Source organism: Triturus cristatus, chromosome 8 (genome assembly GCF_964204655.1).
Source record: "Triturus cristatus chromosome 8, aTriCri1.1, whole genome shotgun sequence".
NCBI lineage: Eukaryota > Metazoa > Chordata > Amphibia > Caudata > Salamandridae > Triturus > Triturus cristatus.
This window is the reverse complement of record NC_140591.1, coordinates 180,839,931-180,863,143: the sequence shown is the minus strand read 5'-3', so window position 1 is coordinate 180,863,143 and position 23,213 is coordinate 180,839,931. Positions and strand designations below refer to the sequence as shown.

Below are 23,213 nucleotides of genomic sequence, written 5' to 3'. Positions count from 1 at the left end.
TCTGCCTTATGTCTCTCCCCTTCCCGTTTAGTGTTCCTGTCAGTTTAATACCAATTTGTACTGTAATCTTCTGAAAAGCCACAATGACCGCAATTGGGTCAGGGGTTTCCTCTAGGCACGTCATGAAGTTACTATACTGGTCCACTACTAGGCTCGGCAAAAAATTTGTGGGGTCAACCTTACTCCATTTTATTGAATAACCATTTGTTCTCGCCAGCGAAATACCATGGCGATATAAATTTTCAACTACATTAGATACAATTCTACTGCTCGCCCCAGTATCAAAGGTTGAACTGATCGGGAAGTGATCGCTCAGTGCAATGTCCTCGGTTTTAAACGTCAGGATACTATGATGATAGCTAGTAGTGACCAGTGTATAATCTATAACAGACCGCAGACCCCGTCCATTGAAGGTGGGTTGGAATTTAACCTGGGGGCTACATAGTTTGTTTGCAAAACCCAGGTTCCAGTCATAAATTAAGTTATTAAACAAATTTCCCATCATAGAATGCTCAAAGTGAGTACAGGGATCACCCGTAAGATTAACCATTCCACATATACCCAAGTTGCTATGGGGTCATAGATGACAATTGAAATCACCCGTCATTATAATGCACCTATCATTATGCGCGGGATCTGTCCCATATCGTAAAGAGTTATTTAATTCTTCCAAAACTCTTTTTTGATCTTCCTTTGGTATGTTGTTATACAAATTTACAAGTGTAATATGTTGATTTCCTCCCATTTTGAGAAAAAGTACCGGATAATAATTATGCCCCCCGGTGGTCTGGTGCTTAATGGTCAGATTAGTGGTATTAGAAATATATGTACCGAGCCCACCGGAGCATCTACCCCTCCTAGTCTGTAATGCAGTAGAAAAATACGTGTGATACCCAGCTAGATGTATTTCAGCCTGTTCCCAACACTCCTGAAAGCAGATAATATCATAGTTATCAATAAATGCTCGAAAAATGGGGTCCTTTACCTTGTTCGACAGGCCCGCTATATTCCAAGATAGGAGGGCCAGCTTCCCCCTTTGAACATCTGCTAAGGTCCCTAGGTCTAAGGCAGTGCCAATACGGATACCTATTTCTGTCGGTATGGCATTTTCTCCAACATCCCCCACAGCAGTATTTTGGGGTTGTTGACAAGCTGATTCTCTTTCACCATCGTCGCCAGTACTTTTAAGCACTGCAGGCTCTTGTCTGTCTAACCCCTTTACCAATGGGCACAAAGAGGTGGAAGCCACTACTACATCATTGTCCCTGCCCTCATGTTTAACTTTTGAGTTACCATACGCCAAATGATTAGCTCTTCTATTTGGCTTACTGGGGCCCTCACGGCAAACATGCGTAGCCCCAATAATCGAAGGGAGTCAGTCAACCATCTCCAAACAACTATACCTATTGGCAGTCGGTATTCCTCTCCAAGTATCCCTGGGTATTACATCCCTGGTCGTTTGCCTTCCCCACTCCCTCCAATCTGCTCCGCTCTCTTGAAGACCTACTCTAACCCGGCTCCTATCATCAACTGGACCAAAACGACTCCTGGGAGGATAAAAAAAAAGAAAGTCGCTTTGTTTCGATGCCCTCATTTATGCCCTGCATATCCCATGAACATATATGATCGACCGTACGCGGGTCCTCAAAATTGACCAGAACGCAATCGCCCTGGATAATTTTCCTCCCGTGCCCCACCCAGGGCACCCTGCGCACCATTAGGATCTTACTCGTCCAATAGGGAGGTAATGGTCGGTTTATATTAAGCCAATGTTGTACCTTGTTTTTTAATGACCAACTGGGTTCCTCCTTCTGATCATTTAACTCTGGGACCCCAGTCAAAACCACCACAAAAGGGCTTGCTTCTGGGGGCAGATTAATTGCTAATTTCCCCAATGGGGGTCCCCAGTTGCGATCCCCATTGGGATCCAGTCCAGTATCTTTTGATGTATTAGCCTCCTGTCTGGTGTTCACAATGGGGTTATTAGGATTGTCTACCATTTTTTCCTCTAAAGCTATGGGATTCATTAGTTTTACATTCTCAACTGGGGCAGATGGTTTTTTTACTAGCAGGCTCACTGGTTTATTGTTTTTATGACTTAACTTCTTGCCCCCTGCCTTTAATACCCCAGGATTAACCGGAGACTTAGAGATGGCAGTCAATTCGGTTAGCTGCTTTTCTATACACTTTAATCTGTTCTCTATCGGGGAGAAATACATTTTAAAAAGCTCCCTCATTTTTGTGAAGAGTTGATTTTCAGCCTCATAATCCTTACTATTTTCAATCATGCTAAACGAAACCTCTACACTTCCTGAATCCGAGATCACATCATTCACATCTATGTGCATAGGGGCACGGCCGTTCTTTATTAGTTGTTCTGATCCCCCCTCAGTCCTTACAGGTAGCTTGCATGACCCCTTATCCACAGGTACAATGATTTTCTGTGATTTCTTTACTCTTTTTTTTTTATAGCGCCCTCTCACGTTCCCCTCAACTGCCTAGTAGTTATGTCCTCCAATAATGAATTTGATTCTAAAACCGAGGACCTCTCTAATTGTGAAACAGATATGGGTTCGGATGCTGACAAGTCTACCATATTTGGGAAACTGTGCACGTCTGCATGGGCTACCATGGGGGCTACTTCTTTATTATGCTGGTCTGGGGTTTTAGCTGTTGCAAAAAGTCCCAAGGATGATCGTTTTGCCAGTGCTAAATCTTGGGACACTCTCCGTTCCATAAGGGCAATCCCTTGATCAATAACAGAATTTGCCCTTCCAATAAAATTATCTAAAGGGCCTGTTATGTTGGCTGCTTCCATGGCCGTTTTACTCCTGCTCCCTCGTCTTAAACAGGCCCAGGCTTCGCCCGGCGCTCGCCCGCGCGCGTCCCGCCTCGCGTGGAGAATCTAGATATATATCGGTGATGCAGACAAAAAGGGGGAGTGTCCGGGAAGAGGCCGCAGCTGGTGGTGAGATTGCCGCTGCAGGTCCTCGCAGTCCCTCAATCCCACACAAAAAAAAAGACTCACAAACTTCAATGGCAGAGTTCACGGCTACGAGCGGCTCCCGCGGAGCGGGGGCCGCGAGTCGTTGATAAGGAGGCAGCCGAAGAAGGGGAGTGTCCGGGAAGAGGCCGCAGCTGGTGGTGAGATTGCCGCTGCAGGTCCTCGCAGTCCCTCAATCCCACACAAAATAAAGACTCACAAACTTCAATGGCAGAGTTCACGGCTACGAGCGGCTCCCGCGGAGCGGGGGCCGTGAGTCGTTGATAAGGAGGCAGGCGAAGAAGGGGAGTGTCCGGGAAGAGGCCGCAGCTGGTGGTGAGATTGCCGCTGCAGGTCCTCGCAGTCCCTCAATCCCACACAAAAAAAAGACTCACAAACTTCAATGGCAGATTTCACGGCTACGAGCGGCACCCCATGCCATCAGCTCTGGGGACGGTGTGTTTTGTGCTGCAACCGAAGAAAAGGCAAGCCGACGCAGTCTACGTATCCGCTGCCGACTCCGTGTCCTGAAGGCACCGCATTGGGCACCGCAACCCTGGTCTTACCGGCGTCGCCACCGGACGCTGCCTCCGAGTCGCTGCTTGCACCGCGACCTGTGGGCACAGCACTTTGCACCACCTTGCTTCATGACGCCGCCTTGAAATCTCCGACGATGCCCCTCCACGCCGACATCGATGCCACTGCTTGCACCGTGGTTCGAGGGCACCGCTCGTAAGTTACATGCCGCACCGTCCTCATCCCGCACTGCAGCCTTGGCCTACCGATGCCGGTGCCATCGACTCCAGTTCGACAGCACTACAGCAACGACGATGACGTTGCTTGCACCGTGACCTGCCAGCACTGTAACGAGCACCACATCACTTCGCACCGCAGCCCTGGTCTCACTACGCTGCTGGACGACCGTCAACAAGCCGCTGCCTGCACCGTGACCTGAAGGCACCGCTGCACTTTGCACCGCAGCCCTGTCGCCCGCCGACGCTGGCACTCCCGACTTCAACCGAGAGGAGTACAATCTGCAGTGCGTGTGACTTCAAGGGCCCGACGACTCCTGCACCGACCTCCGGAAGCGACATCTGCGGACACCAGCTTTTCGGGGCTCAACGCGAGGTCACCGACACCCTGCATTTCTAAAGGTACTGTTTTGCGGGTCTTCCCAACACTGTAGCTGGCCCGCAACGCTGTCATCAGCCAGAACTGTTTGGATTTGTTGTTCACTACGCTATGATAGCCCCAGATGGCGCTATCTGCTTCAAGTAACTGTATTTCAAGTCTATTTTTGATTTTTTTTTTAACATTCCTGAGAACTGTATGGTAGATTTGTGTCATTTTTTGTTTGGTTTTGGATATATAAAAATATTGGATATTTTTCTAAACTGGTGTAGTGTCCTTTTGTGGTGTCTTCACTGTATTACTGTTGGTTATGTGCAAATGCTTTACACACTGCCTCTAAGATAAGCCTGACTGCTCGTGCCACGTTACCAAGGGGGTGAGCAGGGGTTATTTTAGGAGTGCAACTCCCTTATCCAGACTAGAAGGAAGGGTCCCTACTTGGACAAAGGTGCAAATCCTTGCCAACTAGAGACCCCCATTTCTAACCTATCATCATCAATCTGAAGGGCCCTGGCCAAGAAATTGTGGTGGAGGACAAAAATATATATACATTTTTACTGAGTGCCAGGTCCTTTTTCAAAGGAATGATAGACACCTAGAAGGATATGTCTACAAGATAAACCTTAAGAAGGATGTATAGCAAGTCAAGCATAGGGCTAGATAGAATGGTGCCCTTAGTTGTGAGGATAAGGTCAAAAACATGTTAAAGGACATGGTTCAGGAGGTCATTATTGAGCCCATTAAATGGTTTATGCAGTCATGATTATTAAGAACAAGGATCGAGGCTTGATATTTTTCATCAACCATCAATGCTTCAACCAGAATAGTGTACCACATAGTTTTCCCCTTCAAAACAGTAGTGAAATGGCGCTAATACTGGAGGTTGGCAAGTAATTCTCCAAGTTGGACCCGAGGAGTGCTTATCACTAGATCAGGCTCCATGCGACTCAAAGCTCCTTATATTTTATAATCACCACTGACGGTGTTTTTCAATTCAAGCATCTGCCCTGCGGTCCATTTCGATTCCAGCTTCTTTCAGAGATGTTGGAGATTCTTCTGGAGCAGGAGAAAGCAATCTATTTCTAGAACGATATGCATCGTACAACAGCACAATGCCAACTTAAAACATGTCCATGACAAACTAAAGAGATCTGAATAACGTTCACTGGTATAAATTTAAACTCTTTGTGCAGGAGGTGGAGTATTTAAGTTATTCTATCTCTGCAGAACGGAACCTCCTGAGGCTTGAGCCGGGAGTAGAGCGATTTTGCATATTTTAAATAGAAAGTGACAGAATTTCTTTGGTTTTTTAAAAACTTGCACTCACCTGCACCGAGCACTTCGCGCTTTCACGAGCCCTCTGACAGCTGAGATACAAGCTTCCATTGGCGAGGGTTTGTTTTGGTTTCCCTGCCGCCATTGCCCAGGACATAGGCCACGCCCACCCGGTCAGGCCACGCCCACCCCTACCTTCCCGCGCTATATAGAGAGCGCTGACTACAAGCGCTGCATCTTAAAAAACGGAACCTCCTGAGGCTTGAGCCGGGAGTAGAGCGATTTTGCATATTTTAAATAGAAAGTGACAGAATTTCTTTGGTTTTTTAAAAACTTGCACTCACCTGCACCGAGCACTTCGCGCTTTCACGAGCCCTCTGACAGCTGAGATACAAGCTTCCATTGGCGAGGGTTTGTTTTGGTTTCCCTGCCGCCATTGCCCAGGACATAGGCCACGCCCACCCGGTCAGGCCACGCCCACCCCTACCTTCCCGCGCTATATAGAGAGCGCTGACTACAAGCGCTGCATCTTAAAAAACGGAACCTCCTGAGGCTTGAGCCGGGAGTAGAGCGATTTTGCATATTTTAAATAGAAAGTGACAGAATTTCTTTGGTCTTTTAAAAACTTGCACTCACCTGCACCGAGCACTTCGCGCTTTCACGAGCCCTCTGACAGCTGAGATACAAGCTTCCATTGGCGAGGGTTTGTTTTGGTTTCCCTGCCGCCATTGCCCAGGACATAGGCCACGCCCACCCGGTCAGGCCACGCCCACCCCTACCTTCCCGCGCTATATAGAGAGCGCTGACTACAAGCGCTGCATCTTAAAAAACGGAACCTCCTGAGGCTTGAGCCGGGAGTAGAGCGATTTTGCATATTTTAAATAGAAAGTGACAGAATTTCTTTGGTCTTTTAAAAACTTGCACTCACCTGCACCGAGCACTTCGCGCTTTCACGAGCCCTCTGACAGCTGAGATACAAGCTTCCATTGGCGAGGGTTTGTTTTGGTTTCCCTGCCGCCATTGCCCAGGACATAGGCCACGCCCACCCGGTCAGGCCACGCCCACATCTCATCCCCCCTGCCAGCTATAAATCATGTGCCTATACAGGAAGCGCAGCGGACGAGCGCAGCGGGCGCGACGAATGCGCGCCGAAGGCGCGCATAAGGCAAGCTCGTCTGCGCTCGTCCGCGAGCGTCCGGGACCAGGGGCCAAGGACCCTGCGAGCCACTACACTTATACTTCTGCTGAACTACAGGTATGGCGCCCAACCGCCACGACGTGTCCACCTGTCCCTTATCACGCAGCTAAACGCATTTCTTACTTAGGTATAGGCAACTCTGCCTCCCTCACGAACGCCCCTGCTCCTGAGTACTCTATGCGCACGACCACACCCTGCTCCACCTACACGTTCAGGTGTATCTATCTTAACACCCGCTCCATGATTAAGCACCAATCTGATATATTTCTGCTACTCATGGACAAACAACCTGACATGCTGCTACTGACGGAGACCTGGCTCACTCCGGACTCACTACCGGATATCTTAGCTGCCCTACCTGCAGACTACTATATTCTATCAGCACTCCGCCCAGGCGGAAAAACTGGGGGAGGAGCAGCAATAATCGTCAATAAAAAGTTCCAACTCAGACAGCTCCCCTCTCTGCCTTTACCTAATACTGAAAATATAGTCGCCAAAATAGACACCCCCAATGGCTCACTTATATTGGTCCTATTATATCGCCCTCCCCAAATCATGGCTACATTCCCTTCTGTTCTAGCTCAGCTACTGGCACCATTGGTTACTAACCATCCTAAACTACTCCTGGTTGGAGATCTAAATTTCTGGTTCGACAATCTATCGTTGGACCCCCAAGCTGCAGAGATGAGCGAACTCTTCTGTGATCTTAACCTGACACAACACATCCACACCGAGACCCACCAGAAGGGCCACAGCCTCGACCAAATCTGGTCTCTGAACCTGCCCCTATCTGTATTAGACATAAAACCCTGTTGCTGGTCCGATCACCACAGCATAAGTTTCTCTTTCCAGCTAGATAAGACAACCCACTTTAAACTACAATCCAGTAAAACCATCAGGAAATGGTCCTCCATGCATATGCCAGCCTTTCTAAACTTCTTGGGTAACTCCCCCCCCCTCGACAGCAACAATGTGGATGAGGCCGATAGCCGGCTCAATGAATGGCTCACTGAAGCGATTAACATCTATGCTCCCCTCACGCATCTCAGCTGCTCAAGGAGCCCGGATGCACATAAATGGTTTACACCCGAGCTAAAAACACTGAAATTAGAAGTGAGGCAAAAGGAAAGAACCTGGCGCTCCCAGTACTGTCCACTGGCCAAAGCCGCATACTGCTCAGCCAGGAAGACATACCAAAAAACTCTACAGAACCATAAAACAACCTACTATTCATCTAAAGTCCTCAACTCTACCAACAAGTCAAAAGAAATTTTCAGGATTGTGAACGACCTTTGCAACGACGATAGAACTTCCCCCCCCGGTAGTTCCCTCACAAGCGTTATGCAACTCCCTGAACGACTTTTTCCGTGATAAGATCTTAACGATTAAGCAGAACATCTCCACACTCCCATCATCCGCCCCAGTGGATGACATCTATCTCAATCCCTCAACCTTACATTCCTATCCCCTTATTGATTTGAAAACTTTCTTGACATTATTGTCTAGAGTCAAATCAGGATCCCCTATGGATGTCTGTCCCCCCCATATCATGAAAGAAATTGGTCGAGCTATGCCCAACAGCATGATATCCCTACTCAACGACTCTCTCACGTCAGGGACAGTACCTAGCAGCTTCAAACAGGCCTTACTGATTCCCCTCACCAAGAAGCCTGGCATCGACCCGCTCGACCTTACGAACTATCGGCCCATATCTTTGCTACCTTTTCTATCGAAAATGCTGGAGGCGCACGTCACCAACTGCCTCTCTAACTTCGTGGAGGAAACAGAATATCTCCAACCCAACCAAGCAGGCTTCCGACCTGGTCACTCCACTGAGGCAGTAATATTGGCAGTCCAGAACACCTTGAGGTCCAACGCTGATAACAACCTTCATCAAGCCTTAGTACTTCTCGACTTGTCCGCGGCATTCGACACGGTTGACTATTCCATTCTGGTCAACCGTGTCGAACAGGCGGGTCTCAGAGACTCTGCCCTAGCCTGGTTAAAATCGTTCATCTCCGAACGCACCCAATCGGTTCGCTTAGGCTCCTTTTCTGCCGCCAAGGTCAAGTCTTTCTGTGGGGTGCCCCAGGGCTCCTCACTATCTCCCTTGTTGTTCAACCTGTACATGCGGCCCCTCCTCTTTGCCCTGAGTAAGCACAAAGTCACTGTATATAACTATGCAGATGACTTACAGCTTATCTTTGTTCTCAATTCCCCTAACGCGGTGGAGGACTTCCAAGCCACCATGACCCTAATCCAGAGCTGGATGTCCTCAAATCACCTCAAGTTAAACCCAGGGAAAACTGAGTTGATTCTGCCCGGCAAGAGCGAAATCAGTTGGAGCCCTAACTTCTGGCCGTCGGACATGGGTCTTCCCCCTAAGAAATCTTCCACTGTAAAAAGCCTGGGGATAACCATCAACGGGGACCTCTCGCTAAAATCCCAAATTGGTACCGTGGTCTCCTCTGGATTTTTCCAACTAAGGAAAATCAGGAAAATCGCCCATTTCCTCACTCCCTCCGCCTTAATCCAGGTAGTCATGGCCTTAGTCCTCTCCCACATTGACTTTTCTAATAGCCTATACCTAGGCCTACCTGCAGGACAACTTAAAAGACTACAGTACCTGCAGAATCAGGCCGCTAGGCTGATCTGCAAAGTACCCAAATGGGAACCTATCAAACCAGGCCTGGAGAGTTTGCACTGGCTACCTGTGGCTCAAAGAGCCGAATTCAAAGCCGGGTGCACTATCTTTAAGGCTCTGCAAGGCAAGGGACCCCTATTTATCAGACAGCTGATCGGTAGATATGTCCCCTCACGGAACCTAAGATCCGCCCACAAAGACCTTTTAGAAGTTCCTCGTTTCAAGAAAAAACGACAAGGCGGCAGCAGCTTCCACTTCCTGGCAGCCACCCTATGGAACTCTTTACCACTAGCCCTCAGACAGAGTAAAGACCTCCTTGCCTTTAGAAAGGCTTTTAAAACTCACCTCTTCACAAAAGCTTATCCGAAATAACTCTTCCGGCAGACTCACCTCTTGTTATGTTTTTTATCTTACCAGCGCCAAGAAGCCCTTGGGCGTACGCGCGCTTTATAAATTTTTAATAACATAACATAACATAACAGATGGGGTCACACTGAAGACAGACCTGATGAAGGGCATTAGAGAGGCACCTATTTTGGAATACAAGGACCAGTTTCATTATTTGCTGAGACTCATTGATTGCTATTAAAGGGTTATCATGGACAAAGGAAGTAGGACTGAAATTTGAAGGGGTCTGCTTAAAAAAAAATAATTAAGGGAAGTCGTTTTGGGGCCACTTCAATCCTAGGGTTTCAAAGAGGTCATATACTCTATTGCCAGTGCTGGGATGATCACACCCTTTGATGTTTCTAAAATCACTATTCTCACTTTTGATACTAGTGCAAGAAGCATTGGTGCGGTCCTTTCCCAGCATCAGAAACGGATGTGAAAAGCCCATTGCCTTTGCCTCCCAGTCACTTTTGGATTCTGAAAAAAACTACTCCATAATTGAGTAAGAGGCATTGCCAGGTGCATGGGACGCTGAGCAAGTTTGCACTTACATTTGAGGTTTAAAGGTCACACTGATCACAAGCCTTTAAAGTTCTATTCCTTAGTGGTGAGATGAAAAATTCTGAAAGGGTGGCGACTAGGCAACAAAATTATAATTCTACTGTTGAGTACTTTCCGTGTTAGAAAAACAGGGTCGCACATTGTTTCTCTAGACTGATCTTGGAGCGTCATGAAAAGGGCTTCTCCTTGGAGAGCGAGTAGGTGGTTGCCAGTGTTTGGGTTGTGGTGGAATGTTGTGATTTAGCCACTCAGAGGGAAGAGTCAATGAGCATCAGTAAGAGAAACACAATTCAAGCAGATTGTGCAAAGGATCAAGAAGCCTAGCAATAGGGAAAGTTGCAATCCTGTTGGGGTATGACCACACTTTGGGATAATGAAGGAGCTATCTCTCTACTCTGAGGGAGTGGTGATGCAGGGCAACAAGCTCATACCTTTGGAGACCTTGTGGGACTGGTTGATTGCTTTGCACATAAAAGGCATTTGAGCTATGACCATGACAAAGAGTAGAGTGAAAGCCAAGTTCTGGTGACCTGGTCTTGTTGACCAGGCAGCTCTTGAAGTGCAGGGGTGCACAATTAGTAAATAAACAGACAAAAGAGGGAAGGTTAGTGGATGCCCCCACAGGGCACATTGAGGATCCTGTGAAACAATGGCAGATGTGAAGCCATTTAACGGTCTTCTAGATAACTTACACTTTGCAGTAATTACCACAGATGTTCACAGTCAGTAGAATCAAGCGTTTTATTTTTTATTTTTTACTAAAGGTCTCTATTAAGAGCATCATTGAGTGATTGAGGCACTTGTTTTAAAAGGAGGGCCATCTGAGCTACATTGTCATTTACAACAGCAGACAGTTGCTGTCCCAAGAAATGAAGGACTTCTTATTTAGTTGTGGTGGCAGACATGGACACCTGGCTCTCTACAATCCACATGCCTATGGTCTGGTTGAAAGAGCTAATAGGCTCATGAAAGCTATGCTGGAATTGGCAGTGGAAAGCAAGTTGAATATGCAAAGGGCAGGTTTTGGACAAGGTATGGGCACACCGCACCACAAGGTGAACACAATTCTTCTCCATGACGGCAAAGGAAGCCAATACTGAGATGATCCTAGGTTAGGCTTCTCGAAATTTCAGGGCCTATTCAAGGTTAAGGCTGTAAAGAGGGTGCATATTGAATTGCTTGGTTGCCAAACGTAGAACAGATGTAGAGTAGTCTTGTATCAGAAAAACTGGCAATGCTATCTTGGGATGGATGTCAAGGGGCTTGATGGTTATTGCAACCTTACATTTATGTCTTGTGACAAAATTATCGGCAAAAAACGTTGTGAAGTGTTTGGTCAGTCGAGTGATCTCTCCGACTCAGTAGACAGTGTGAGAGGGGGTGGAGATGCTTTTTCCGTCAAAGTGGTGAGCTGGCCAGAGATGGGTAGCGTCTGTGCCTGCAAGCAGATACAAGAGAATAGGTGTGAGAAATAGTAAAGCTCCTGTGTGGTTCAAAGATTTTGTGACTGGATTATTTATTTTAATTTCCGCTCTTGCCCCTGCCTTTCTTACTCCATTTAGTTGGTTCATGTTCAGCAGGACTTTCCCTCTTTTTTTATTAGCTTTTGATTCTTTCCTGAATCTTCTGTCTCCATGCTAGCATCACTCTTTGACTTTTAATTGTTACAGTACAACTGATTTGTTTCTCAATTCTACCTTATTCAGTATTTTTACTTTGCCTCTTGAAGAGAAAAGGTGTGCTGTAATGTGTTAGCCTTGTAGTACACTTGTAGAGTTCAATTTGTTATTTAATGTGTTGTTTTGCTCTGGTCCTGAAGTTCTATTTCAGTTGGTGTGGGACTGCCTGGAGAAGATGAACAACTGTGAGCTTGGACTTCCATAAATGTTCCTGTGAAAATCTTACCTGCACCCTGGATTACTTTATCACAGCAGTACCTACTCAGTTGCTGTAAGACAACTGATAGGACCACTAGCCCCATTTTGAGGATTGCAGCAGAGGCAAGGAAGGAACTCCTTTTCCTCATAACCATCCACTATATGTCTTGGACTGCTCCAAATCGTAATGAACAGGCTATAGAGTCAATACTTAAAGATGTCTTGACAGATTGGCAGATGATTGCTGGCTTATGTTCCTTTCTGTATGTATGTGTGCGTGTGAAATGTGTTGTGGGGTGTGTATTGTGGAATGTGCAATTATGACAGCAACATGTTAGATAGCTGAAACTGCAGTAAGACATTAAATACAAAGTGGATACAAAACTACATTGGCATCAAATATGCACTTGCTTGCACAAATGATAGACCTGTTAAACAAAAAGGCATGCCTATTTTTGGGCAGAAGAACAAGATACTCCTACACTGCAAAATAAATCTTTATGTTTCATGGAGTGAGATAAAAACAGCATCACATTAAGGATTGTATGGTCTTGTCACTGAAAGGGTCTAGAAGCTAGGGCGACAATACGCAACATTAGAAATGAAGTGCGTGTGAAAGTACCTCTTCCCACTCTTGTGAAGAAAGAATAGGATGAATTTAGAATAAAGACTGTCCATTTGGAAATCAGAACAAGAAAAACAAATGAATTTAATTGACCCAGAAATTATGAGATTGATAAAGATTACAAATCCAGACAATGTAAAATGATTTGCCATCTACAATAAACACCTCTTTTATAGAGAAAGATTATTGAAATGGTAAGTGGGAATGGTGGATATTGCAAAATAGGACACTCTCCCAAGGAGAATCAGTTAGCAGATGAATATGATGATAGTAAAAACATGTCTAGTAGATTACTACAAGTGGAAGATAAAAGGGGCAGGTGGTTATGCCTAAAGTAGAAAACGAATTTAGTGTTAATATTAGTTTCCGCTATGCCCCAACTCTAATGATTCCTAATTCTAACACTAACACTTTCCAATTTCATAGCACAGTCACTCCTGGTTTCTATCTTTGATGACATGAGGCTGGACCTGGATGCAGGGCATGCCAGTACACACGTTGGGAACAGCTCAGCTACTTTGGCCGATCATACCATTATGATGGACCGTATCTGGTGGTTGATATTGGTAATACAGCACTACAGTTGCATTAGTCTTTCCTGCATATAGATCTCAGGCAGTAATGCTAGCTCCCCTTGTCTTGTAAAGAGCTTCTGTGTCCCAGAGGCTTCCGCAATATTCTTCACTCTCACCTTATTTACTTAACATCTATGTGAGACTGCCGGCGAATATACTCGCCGAGGCAGGATTTGGAGCTCTATATACCCAGACGATACTCAGATTCTGCTTTACTTGCATAAAACATTTGATACACATACCCATGGAAATTTCAACTAACTATGCAACTCATTTGAAATTGGATAGAGAGCACGAAGTTAAAGCTCAATTGAGAGAAGACAAAGGTTCTTGTTCTCAATGTCTGCTGTAACTCTGGGTTGACAAATTCAAAAACAACAATTGATGGACAGAATGCAGAACAATGTCATACATTCACCCCAGTACCGAGATCTGGGCCTAAATCCATCATTTTTTGCTCACCATGCCTTTCCAGTTTGAACCCAGCCATATGCAAATCAGTCTTGACCCTGTGCCTCATGGGAACAGTCCAGCCCGAACTGCCAAGCCAGGTCCTCCCTGGACTGGAAACAAGCATCCTAGGACCGGTTTCGGGGTTTCACCCCTCTTCAGCCAGGATAGCTCGATTCCAGTGGCATGGGGAGTAACTCTGGGTTGGACATTTATTGACCCTATGAGATGGACCATACTCAAAACTAGTCGCATCTGTTTAAAACTTGGGGGATCAGGAGTAAGTCCCAGCTTGCTATGACATAGCATGCATCGTCAACAGTCTCTAGTTATTTAGATTCAGGATCAGAAAAATTAACTAAAATTACCTAGTGATACCCTGCAAAGAACTTCATTTTCTGGGTCCCTGGTAAGATTAAAATCAAAGTGGGTCCACTGGATCACAGAGGTGTGTGGCACGATCCATGGGCATCATCAATTTTAATATTTTATACATAAGAAACAAAACAAGAATTTAAAAGATGATTTGATGATTATAATTGCTGTATATATCTTTTAAATATAGGCACTATCTGGGATACTGATTATGCGAGTATAACTCTTCGGATATTTATCTGCATACATATATACATTTAGAATAGGGGTTGACAGTCCTGATGAAAGTCAGACACACTCTGATCTTGTGAACATAGGCTGAAGCATGTCAACTTCAGGGTGTAGGAGCCATCGTAGTTTTATCACTCCAATTTTAATCTTTCTAGAGATCCAGAAAATAAAGGCCCTTGAATGGTATTGCAAGACCATTTTAGTTACTTTTTCTGATCTCAAACTCAAAGAACAATTATATATAAGAATTTCCAGATCATGGTGAGCCTCGGCAGGCGAAAAAAAGTTCTGTTCGAGGGGAGGACCTTATGGGGAAGCATGTCAAGAAAAGTGGGCGAGGATCCTAATCCAAAACTTTTTAATGATTTGTCTTGCCTTAATGAACACATAAATAAGATAAAAGTGCTCCATCATATTCTTTGTACAAACAGTTCAGATGGAAGGATATACTGCTCGAAATCTACTCTCCTTTCCCTGTGATTATATGTGCTCTCTCTCACCCGATCATGGATAGGCCCCTAACTAGCAGAACTGAGAACACTAAATTGTATTATCTTTAAAATGCATCCAGAGGGTGTTTTGATGCTTTAACCAGAGGTACCATTATTCAAACAAAATGCCACTGATATGTAAAAGCAACTGAATATATAGGATAGGTAATCTCCTTTATGTCGCTCAAAGATTTTGATATTAGAAGAACAACTGAGATTACCTGGCAATCAGTTAAAATGGTTGAGGCAGCTGTTAACCTTAGAGGGACGATACATGAGTGGGGAGTCTGAGAGTCTAAAGCCCATACTGAATGCCATCCGTTAATATTAATGCAGTGCAATATACAAACTGAGTGTTCGAGTATAACTTGTCCTTCTCATAATTTGTGGCTGAAATAAACAGAGCAAAGTGAAAAAGAGAACGTATGAACACATTCCAAAATTAAGATTGTTTGAAAAGCGGACAATGGTAGGAGATGTAGTCTAGATATTGTCACTGATCAATCCCCCGACTATAGCTGGCAAAACATCCTCATTAGTTAAAGAAGTACACTGAGGTCACAACTAAAAATCAGCTCACTCACCTGGGGTAGTTTCAGTATCCATTTTAGTGCTAAGAATTTGAAAATTAGTTTATGGAATATATAGAAGTTTATGAATGATTCAGTGCTGACAAATCTTACTTTCAGCTTTAATATAGCGTGACTTCCGTAAAGATGGGCAACAGATGAATCCAGAATGTGAGGATTTAGTCAACATTATGTTTCAGTCCAAAAGGTAGCTCACACTGGGAGTGCATCCGGTGATTTATCAGTGTTTATGGCATCCAACATTAACAAAATGGTATGTCATCTGGATTTTGAACTCCCCTATATTCTAACAATTTTAGTGGTTCACTTTATTATACTCACTGAGGAAAGTGGATTTTATCGTAGTTCTGTATCATCTACACTAATGCTATTGCAGCAAAGTAAAAGGAAATATTTCGGCACAGTTACAGACCACTTAAGAGCCTACAAGCCCAGTACTAGGCACTTGGATTCTTTTAACCTGGATTTCAATTCACATTTGCTACACTGGGATGAACAGACCGATTTGTTTTTGATAGATAAATGAAGATCACAACTAGAAAACAATTTATGAAACCATCGCACAATTTAGGAGTGCAGGAATTAAATGGTTGTTTCCTTACTGGTTATCCAGCACATCATACTCATTGCTCGAATTAAAGAGGAGCTGTTTTAGGATATACTTTTATTTGCAGTCATCTTTTAAATAAAGCTCAGGATTTTAAAGTGTCAAACCACAAAGCAAACTACGTTTCACAGTATTTTGCTTTAAATGTTGATATTCCTCAAAATATTGTTACATGAAATATCTGCAATAGGACCGGTGAGGAAAATTTGAAAAAGATTTAAATGGTCACAATCGACTAAAGATTGGTTTCACAAGTGGACTATCCTGCTTCCACCACATTTACTGGGTGAGAACGCTATCAGTGAATATGACTGGAATTTGTTAATCAAGGATTTATGTGCTTGGTTGATTTTGCTGTGTAGAAATCAGGAAAAGTTAAAGTAATCAGACAACAAAGATCCAGCACTTTGGACAGGTGAAGATGCACGTCATGTCACAGGGAGAAGAAAGAGGACAAGTGAGAAAACAGGAGATCAATGTCAGATGCATCCCTTTAAAGATATGCAATGTGCCTAGCAGCACAGTTCAGAAAGACTCTGTTGAGTTGAGATTACGAGCACAGGCCTAATTAAAAATAACTTTGGAAAAAAGGCTTTGAGTTTGGCCTAGAATACAGGCAAAGAAGTAGTGCTTTGTAAGCCCGAGGGCAAATAGTTCCAGGCTCTAGTAGCAAAACCCAAAAAGGATGGTCGCTCCTTCCTAAAAATCTGGAGTTTCAGAAGCAGTGTGTCATCAATCCATAAGGAGCTAAGCCTGCCAGATACATTTAGCTTCAATCACAGGTATCATGGATTGGAGGTGTGTAGGGCCTAATAAGTGAAGTGGGACATATTTATAAAGCTCTTGCTTCAATCAGTAGCCATTGGACAGATGGAAGTACCAGCAAGATGTGCTTTTAAAGGGTCAAGTTGAGGAGAGAGCAATATTCAATCCTTGACAGTACCAGTAAGTGGACAAGAGTCTTAAAGACTTTTTTTATATTTTGTTTATCGCTTTTTCAATATACAGCACAGCATATACCAGTTATTACAATTAGAGAAGGACAGACAATCATAATACATTTTGCAAAACAACAATTCATTGGAAATATTTGTCAGATGTTGAAACCTAATGAAAGAAACCTTCTAGGATAAAAGGGTGTAAACCTAAAATATAATACGTGAGACAGAAACTAATATCCATCAGGTAGCCCAAAAAAAAGTTATATAGAAGGGTAGCTGGAGGACTGAAATGTGAGCCAACCATATCGTGACTCACATTCTTTGTGCAAAAAAATATCTAGGGTCCATTATGAACCAACGATTCCTTCCAGCTAGGAGCCCATATCAGTCTACCTAAAATTTTCCCTCTTTTACCCTTCCTTTCATATATTCCCCTTTCCAAATTAAATATCGAAAAAAGCTGCACTAGCCATAAATGAAATGTTGGTGCAGCTTGGTCTAGCCAGACTGAGGCAACAGTTATTCGTAAAACAGCCATAGCGAGAAAAAGAAAATAATCCAACATCGATTGCCCCTGGATATTATCCACCCCAAGAAGCATTAAGACTGGGGTTAATTTAACTTTAAAACCCAGGGTGGATTCAAAGAATACCGTAATGGAGGATTTAATCCTATCAAGGCGTGGACAAGTGGAGAACATATGAGCTAAATCCGCATTAGATGAATTACACCGTGGACATGTAATACCCTCTTGTCACCCCCATTGTAAAATCTTAGCCGGTGTATAGTATAACGAAAAAACTGTTTTGTAATGCTGGGCCCGAAGCACAGCAGAACTTAGTACTGTCTGCGCCAACTCTAAGGACTGAGTAAAATTGTCAGAATCGGTGCCCAACCTGTCTTCCCAATTCTTGCCATGTTTTTCAAGATCATCCAATTTTGTTGCAGTTAATTCATTATAGATTCTTTTAATGGTGCAACCCTCACTGCTTCTTATTGCCTCAATAATGTCAACCCTACCGAATCCGTTAAACCCACCCGCCTTTTTATTAAAGAAGCTTCTAAGTTGGAGATATTTAAAAATAAATCCTTGTATCAATTCCAAACTTATCCTGAATGTCCTTGAATTGATAAAAACCGTCTGAACCCATTAAGTCCCCAACTTTCATAAGGCCACGCTCTGCCCACACGGCCATAATTTGATCCGAGAAAATTTGTGGGAGTGTAGGGTTACCAAACAATTGAGTATAAAAGTTCATTCTCCCTAAGCCCGACTTCTTACTTTACGGCAGCCCAGATTTTAAAAGCTGCTTGCATAGTTTTTAATTTGGTTCTCTTAACCCCTTCAGCGCGGCGCGGATTTCCGCGCCACGCTGAAGGTTCTGAGCGCGGGCGGGGCCATGACGGAACGGTTCCGTCATAAGCACAGCCCAACCGACGTGCATGACGGAACCGTTCCGTCATGCGCGTCGAAGGGGTTAAAATAACTGGGCTCGCTGAATTTCAAAAAGCAGTTTACTGCATCTTCCCCCACCAATAAGCTATATACATCTGGTATCTTATCAACATTGGCGGGTTCTTTAAATCCCCCGCCAATCATCCCGCACATATACTGAAGTGCCGCGGCCCAATAATAAAGCTTAAAATCTGGAACTGCCCATCCTCCTCTGTCCAAAGGTAGAGTCATATATCGTAGAGCCCTTCTTGTTTTGCCATGTGCCCATATAAATCGATTAATCATATTGTCTAATGTGGTGAACCATTTTTTCTCAAGGGGATTGCCCTAAACTAATATACATTTTTGGGGAGAAAAACCATTTTAATCACGTTACATCGGCCAACCAGTGACAGATGCAGGTTGTGGAATTTGTCAAGATCTGAATTGGCCTTCCGTATTATCGGATCAATATTTACAGCCACTAATTTATCCAAATCTGGGGTTATGGTAATCCCAAAATACACCGCTGAATCTATCATTCGCGGATCAGAACGGACAATCTCACCATTCACTACAATTTGAGTCTTTTGTTTGTTTAGGCATATCCCGAGATCTCTCCAAAAGCTGAGGCTATATCCTCAACTGCCTTTATTGCTGCTAAGGGATTAGGGGTTACCAGGGCAACGTCATCCGCGTATGCAAGGACCTTTGTGGGTATCTCATGATATATAATGGGCTCGATTTCCCGGCTGGATTTGAGTTTCCGTAATAGGGGGTCTATATAAATTGCAAATAAAAAGGGGTGAGCAGGGGCACCCCTGCCTAGTGCCCCTTTTTATCCCAAAAGGTGCAGTATATTTCCCATTAATTCTAAGGTGAGATGTTGGTGCTTTATATAAGTTGCTAATGGCCTTGATGAACCCCTGTCCTAGACCGAACCATCTCATTGCCTCCCATAAGTAATCCCAGGAGACCATATCGAAAGCTTTCTCTGTGTTTAAAAGCAGCATAGCCATAGGGTCCCCTGAGACTTCTGCTGCGTCAAATAAGGTTATTACCTGCCAAATGTGTTGGGTGGTCCCTCTCCCCGGGATAAACCCATGTTGGTATGGATATATTACCTTCCCGATAATGAGATTTAACCTAGTAGCGAGAGCTTTAGATAGTATCTTTACATCGCTGTTAATTAAAGTAATTGGCCGATATGACCCGGGTTCCTGGGGTAATTTCCCCTTTTTTTAAATTATTATAATGTCCGCCCCTGACCAAGAGTCAGGGATTGAACCCCCGAATTGTGCCAAGCATATTACTTCGACCAGATTGGGTCCTACTTCTTCCCAAAAAGTTTTGTAGAATTCCAGGGGGATCTGGTCAGGTTTGGCAGCCTTCCCAGAAGGGAGATTCTTTAAGGCACAAAAGATCTCATCTTGTGTCAGGGCGGCCTCGAGTTCCATACTGTCCTCACTTTCAATGCTCTGCAGTGGTGTGTTATTGAGATAGCCCTGGATTAAACTCTGCTGTATCGGGGGTTCTGCATCATATAGTCGTTGGTAGAATTGCCGAAACACTTCTTGAATCCCAGGTGGGGCCGTGATTAGGCTTCCATGTTCATCTATGATTTCATTTATTTCACATCCAGCACTCCTTTGCCTAAGTCTGACTGCCAACGTGTGGCCCACCCATTCACTAAATTCATGGCAATGTTCTCTTTTAGCTAAGAAGAGCTCAGCCGCATTTGAGGAAGCGCGGTCTCCAATTTCTGCCTTGGCCCAGGTTTGCCTGAGTAGAATATCCTCAAAAGCTAAACCTGCCTTCTCTGCAGTTGCCAGTTCCTCCTCAATTTTGACTACGTTTTTATACAGCAGTGCCCCCCGTTGCTTCTCCCTTTTCGGTCGTAAAAGACTAAAACTAAGTGTCTACCCTCTGATCCCGGCTTTAAAAGCGTCCCATACAACCCCGGCACGAGCACTATATCTATTTATATTCCAGTATGTCTTAATCCATTTCTTCATATGGGTAACATAATCAATGTCTAACAAGAGCCCTCCTTCGAACGTCCAGGTCCGTTCACCCTGTACTACATTAGTGAACGCCAGTGTGAGGACAAGGGGGTTGTGATCAGATAGTATCCTAGGGTGCTTCTCAATATACGCCATTCGCAAAATGTATTTTCCAAGTAAAAAAAAAAAAAAATCAAGAAGACACAATCTTCCTGAGACAAACAGGCACACATTTTAATCATCATAGGGTGAAAAGGTACTCATTGAAGACGGCAGTTGAATATATTTTACAAAAACACCCTCTTAAGGCAAAGTGCAAAATATGAAATTGCATACTCTATCACATGCCACTATGTATTCTGAACTTACTTCGACAATATTGATCTTACTCCAACAATAGTAATCAGAAATGTCATGACTATAAATATTTTAGTGCATTGTACTGACTAGTCCTTCTTCGACAACAAACATTCCTTGTAATTTCAATTCTCTTTAGTGCAACGGTAACCGCCGGTGATTCCAATTTAAAGGTTTGCTTTGTGCTAAAGCAAGCGCTCAGCTGAATAAAACTGGAGTGCCGGTTTCGCTATCGCTGGTTTTGCATTTGCTTCACACCTAGTGGGTTGTGATTACAAGTGGAAAACGCCAAATAGCCGCGGTAATGTTCACAAAAGCAGTTTGCTCTCGTTAATTCCATTTTTAGAGCAAATCTCTTTTGTACTCCCATTTAGCACCAACCTCTAAAAAACTGCATCACAACAGAAATAGTGCTCATAGTTTGAATATTTTTACGCAGTTTGCTCTCGTGATCCCATTTTTAGACGGAATCTAATCTGTACTCCCGTTTAGCGCTACAAATCTATAAAGAGTACACACAGGACTATAACTGTTTGCAATAAAGTAAAATGGGCCATGTTTGGAGACACGACATGAGTTGAGAGAATTGCAATATCGCGTTAAAACGACAGCAGGTCCAAAAATGCTTCTTAAAAATGAAATTCTGCCGTTTATTTGGGTCACGGTAACTAAACTTCATTTTCAGATAAACTCTTCAAACATTCTGCATAACATGCATCAACATTTACACACGTAAGGAAAACATCAAGTCTAAATCAACGTTGTCCGTGTATGATATCATGGACTGGAAATTCTCCTGCACTGAGCGTCGATAACACAGAAGAAATATCTAAACAAACGGACGCTTCTGGGGCTCAAAGTATCAGCGGTTACCGTGAGCGAGTGTAAAAAGTGTTAAAATGACAGCGCAGCTCGAATGCTTTCTGCAGGTGAGTGGTACTTTCAGTCTGGTCTTCCCCCACTCCCGGGTGCCCAGCTTACCCCTTCATGGTACACTTTATTCGCTCGCTTGATCTTGATGTCCAGCACCGTCCCCATCGCACTCTGAGAGGTGTGGAGAGCGGCAACTACGCTGTGCTGAACACTAAGCTGTCAACTCCTGTCAATACTAGCAGACTCCAAAATCACGTGATCATCGCATGGTCACGTGAAATGTCACGTGCAAGCCTAACCATTAAAAAAAGAAACATTAGTTAAAAAGGCAGCCATTTTGGAATGTATATGTTTAGCCTCAATACATGGATGGCAATAACAACATGTAGATTTTACTAGTAGAATCCTAAAGGGTTCCATATACTTTCGAATAGTGCAACAACAGCAAAAGGAAACAATATATGATTCAAAATAATTAGAATGAACGGATTATATTTGATATTCGCTGCAAGCAATAAACTCGAATCTTCCAGAAAATCGAAAGATTGAAATTCACTAAGAAATTGTGTGAAAATTCTTGTAAACATAGCAAATTCTACACTGGGAGACGCTGCATTCGTTATAACCGAGACCTACCAACGCACGTCTTACGATACCGATAAAACGGTCTCACAATATTAGCATTTTTAGTTTATTTTGAATAAAAGTCCCATTTATTGATGCAGTCGACTTTTCAACTTTTAACTGTGTCCTGGTGACGCTGCGAAAACAATTTTGCCTACGTGCGAATGTTGCTCACTTCATCAGAGCACTGTCATCTCAATAAAACCTAAACATGCACATCAATCACTTCGTGCATAACATACCAGATATCAATCATATTGTGGATTACTTACACAAAGATGCCGCGTGGATGGAATGAAAAGAAGGCAATAAGCGTACATGGAGATGATGACACTGTACAAAGTTGAGTTCAGCCGTAGTTCCAGCAGAATCAAAGCAAAGCGTTCCTAACGTGTATAACACCAGATACCGCATGCATACCAAAATTGTAAGTCAGGCGAGGGGGAGATCTTGAGGAAAAAAATCAGAGGACTGTATCTTCCCCATTGGCTTCTATTGAAGCAAAGGCAATTTCAGATAGGAGGCAGCTAAAATAAAGCTATTTTTCACTTAAAAAATATGGGGTCTACTTCCTGAATCAGGTCTATTGGCATTTATGTTATAAGGAAATTTAGGCCCGGCTCCTGGAATTTTCATCTGGATGGGCCAAAGTTGCCTTCGGGTGGGCCACCGACCCAATTTTTTGTTCTTCTGTAGATAGCCCCCAAGCCCTAGATTACTTCATATCTACTTCCAAACAGACACCACGATACAAACATTAGATTCTGTGTTTAAACAAAGCATATCGAGGGTAGAGTAGTGGTAAATCGAGCTAAGGTTCATTTTAGGGTTATGGGGTGGGTAGTGCTACAGGGATGTAAGCCTTTTGTGAGTTGTAGTCTTAGTTTGCTTCCATCAAATTAATTAGACAAACACTGAATACAAATGATTTGCGAGTTTGAAGTGTATGACTGAAAACTGTCTGTGTTAACGTGGAG

General features: G+C 43.8%; 1 protein-coding gene across 4 annotated transcripts in view; it reads right to left on the bottom strand.

Annotated features, from left to right (window-relative positions):
- The window catches only part of VPS26C (VPS26 endosomal protein sorting factor C), a 250,076-nt gene extending 227,459 nt beyond the window's left edge, over positions 1-22,617 (bottom strand). For 2 of the 4 annotated variants that reach the window (XM_085621269.1, XM_085621270.1), the window contains exon 1: positions 21,721-21,873. In XM_085621269.1, coding sequence (XP_085477395.1) covers positions 21,721-21,777 — 57 coding nt within the window. In that variant the 5' untranslated portion in view covers positions 21,778-21,873. Of the gene's footprint in view, positions 1-21,720; positions 21,874-22,508 lie in introns of those variants that run through there. The other 2 variants (XM_085621271.1, XM_085621272.1) reach the window with 2 other exon arrangements.
- Positions 22,618-23,213: the final 596 nt, after the last annotated feature.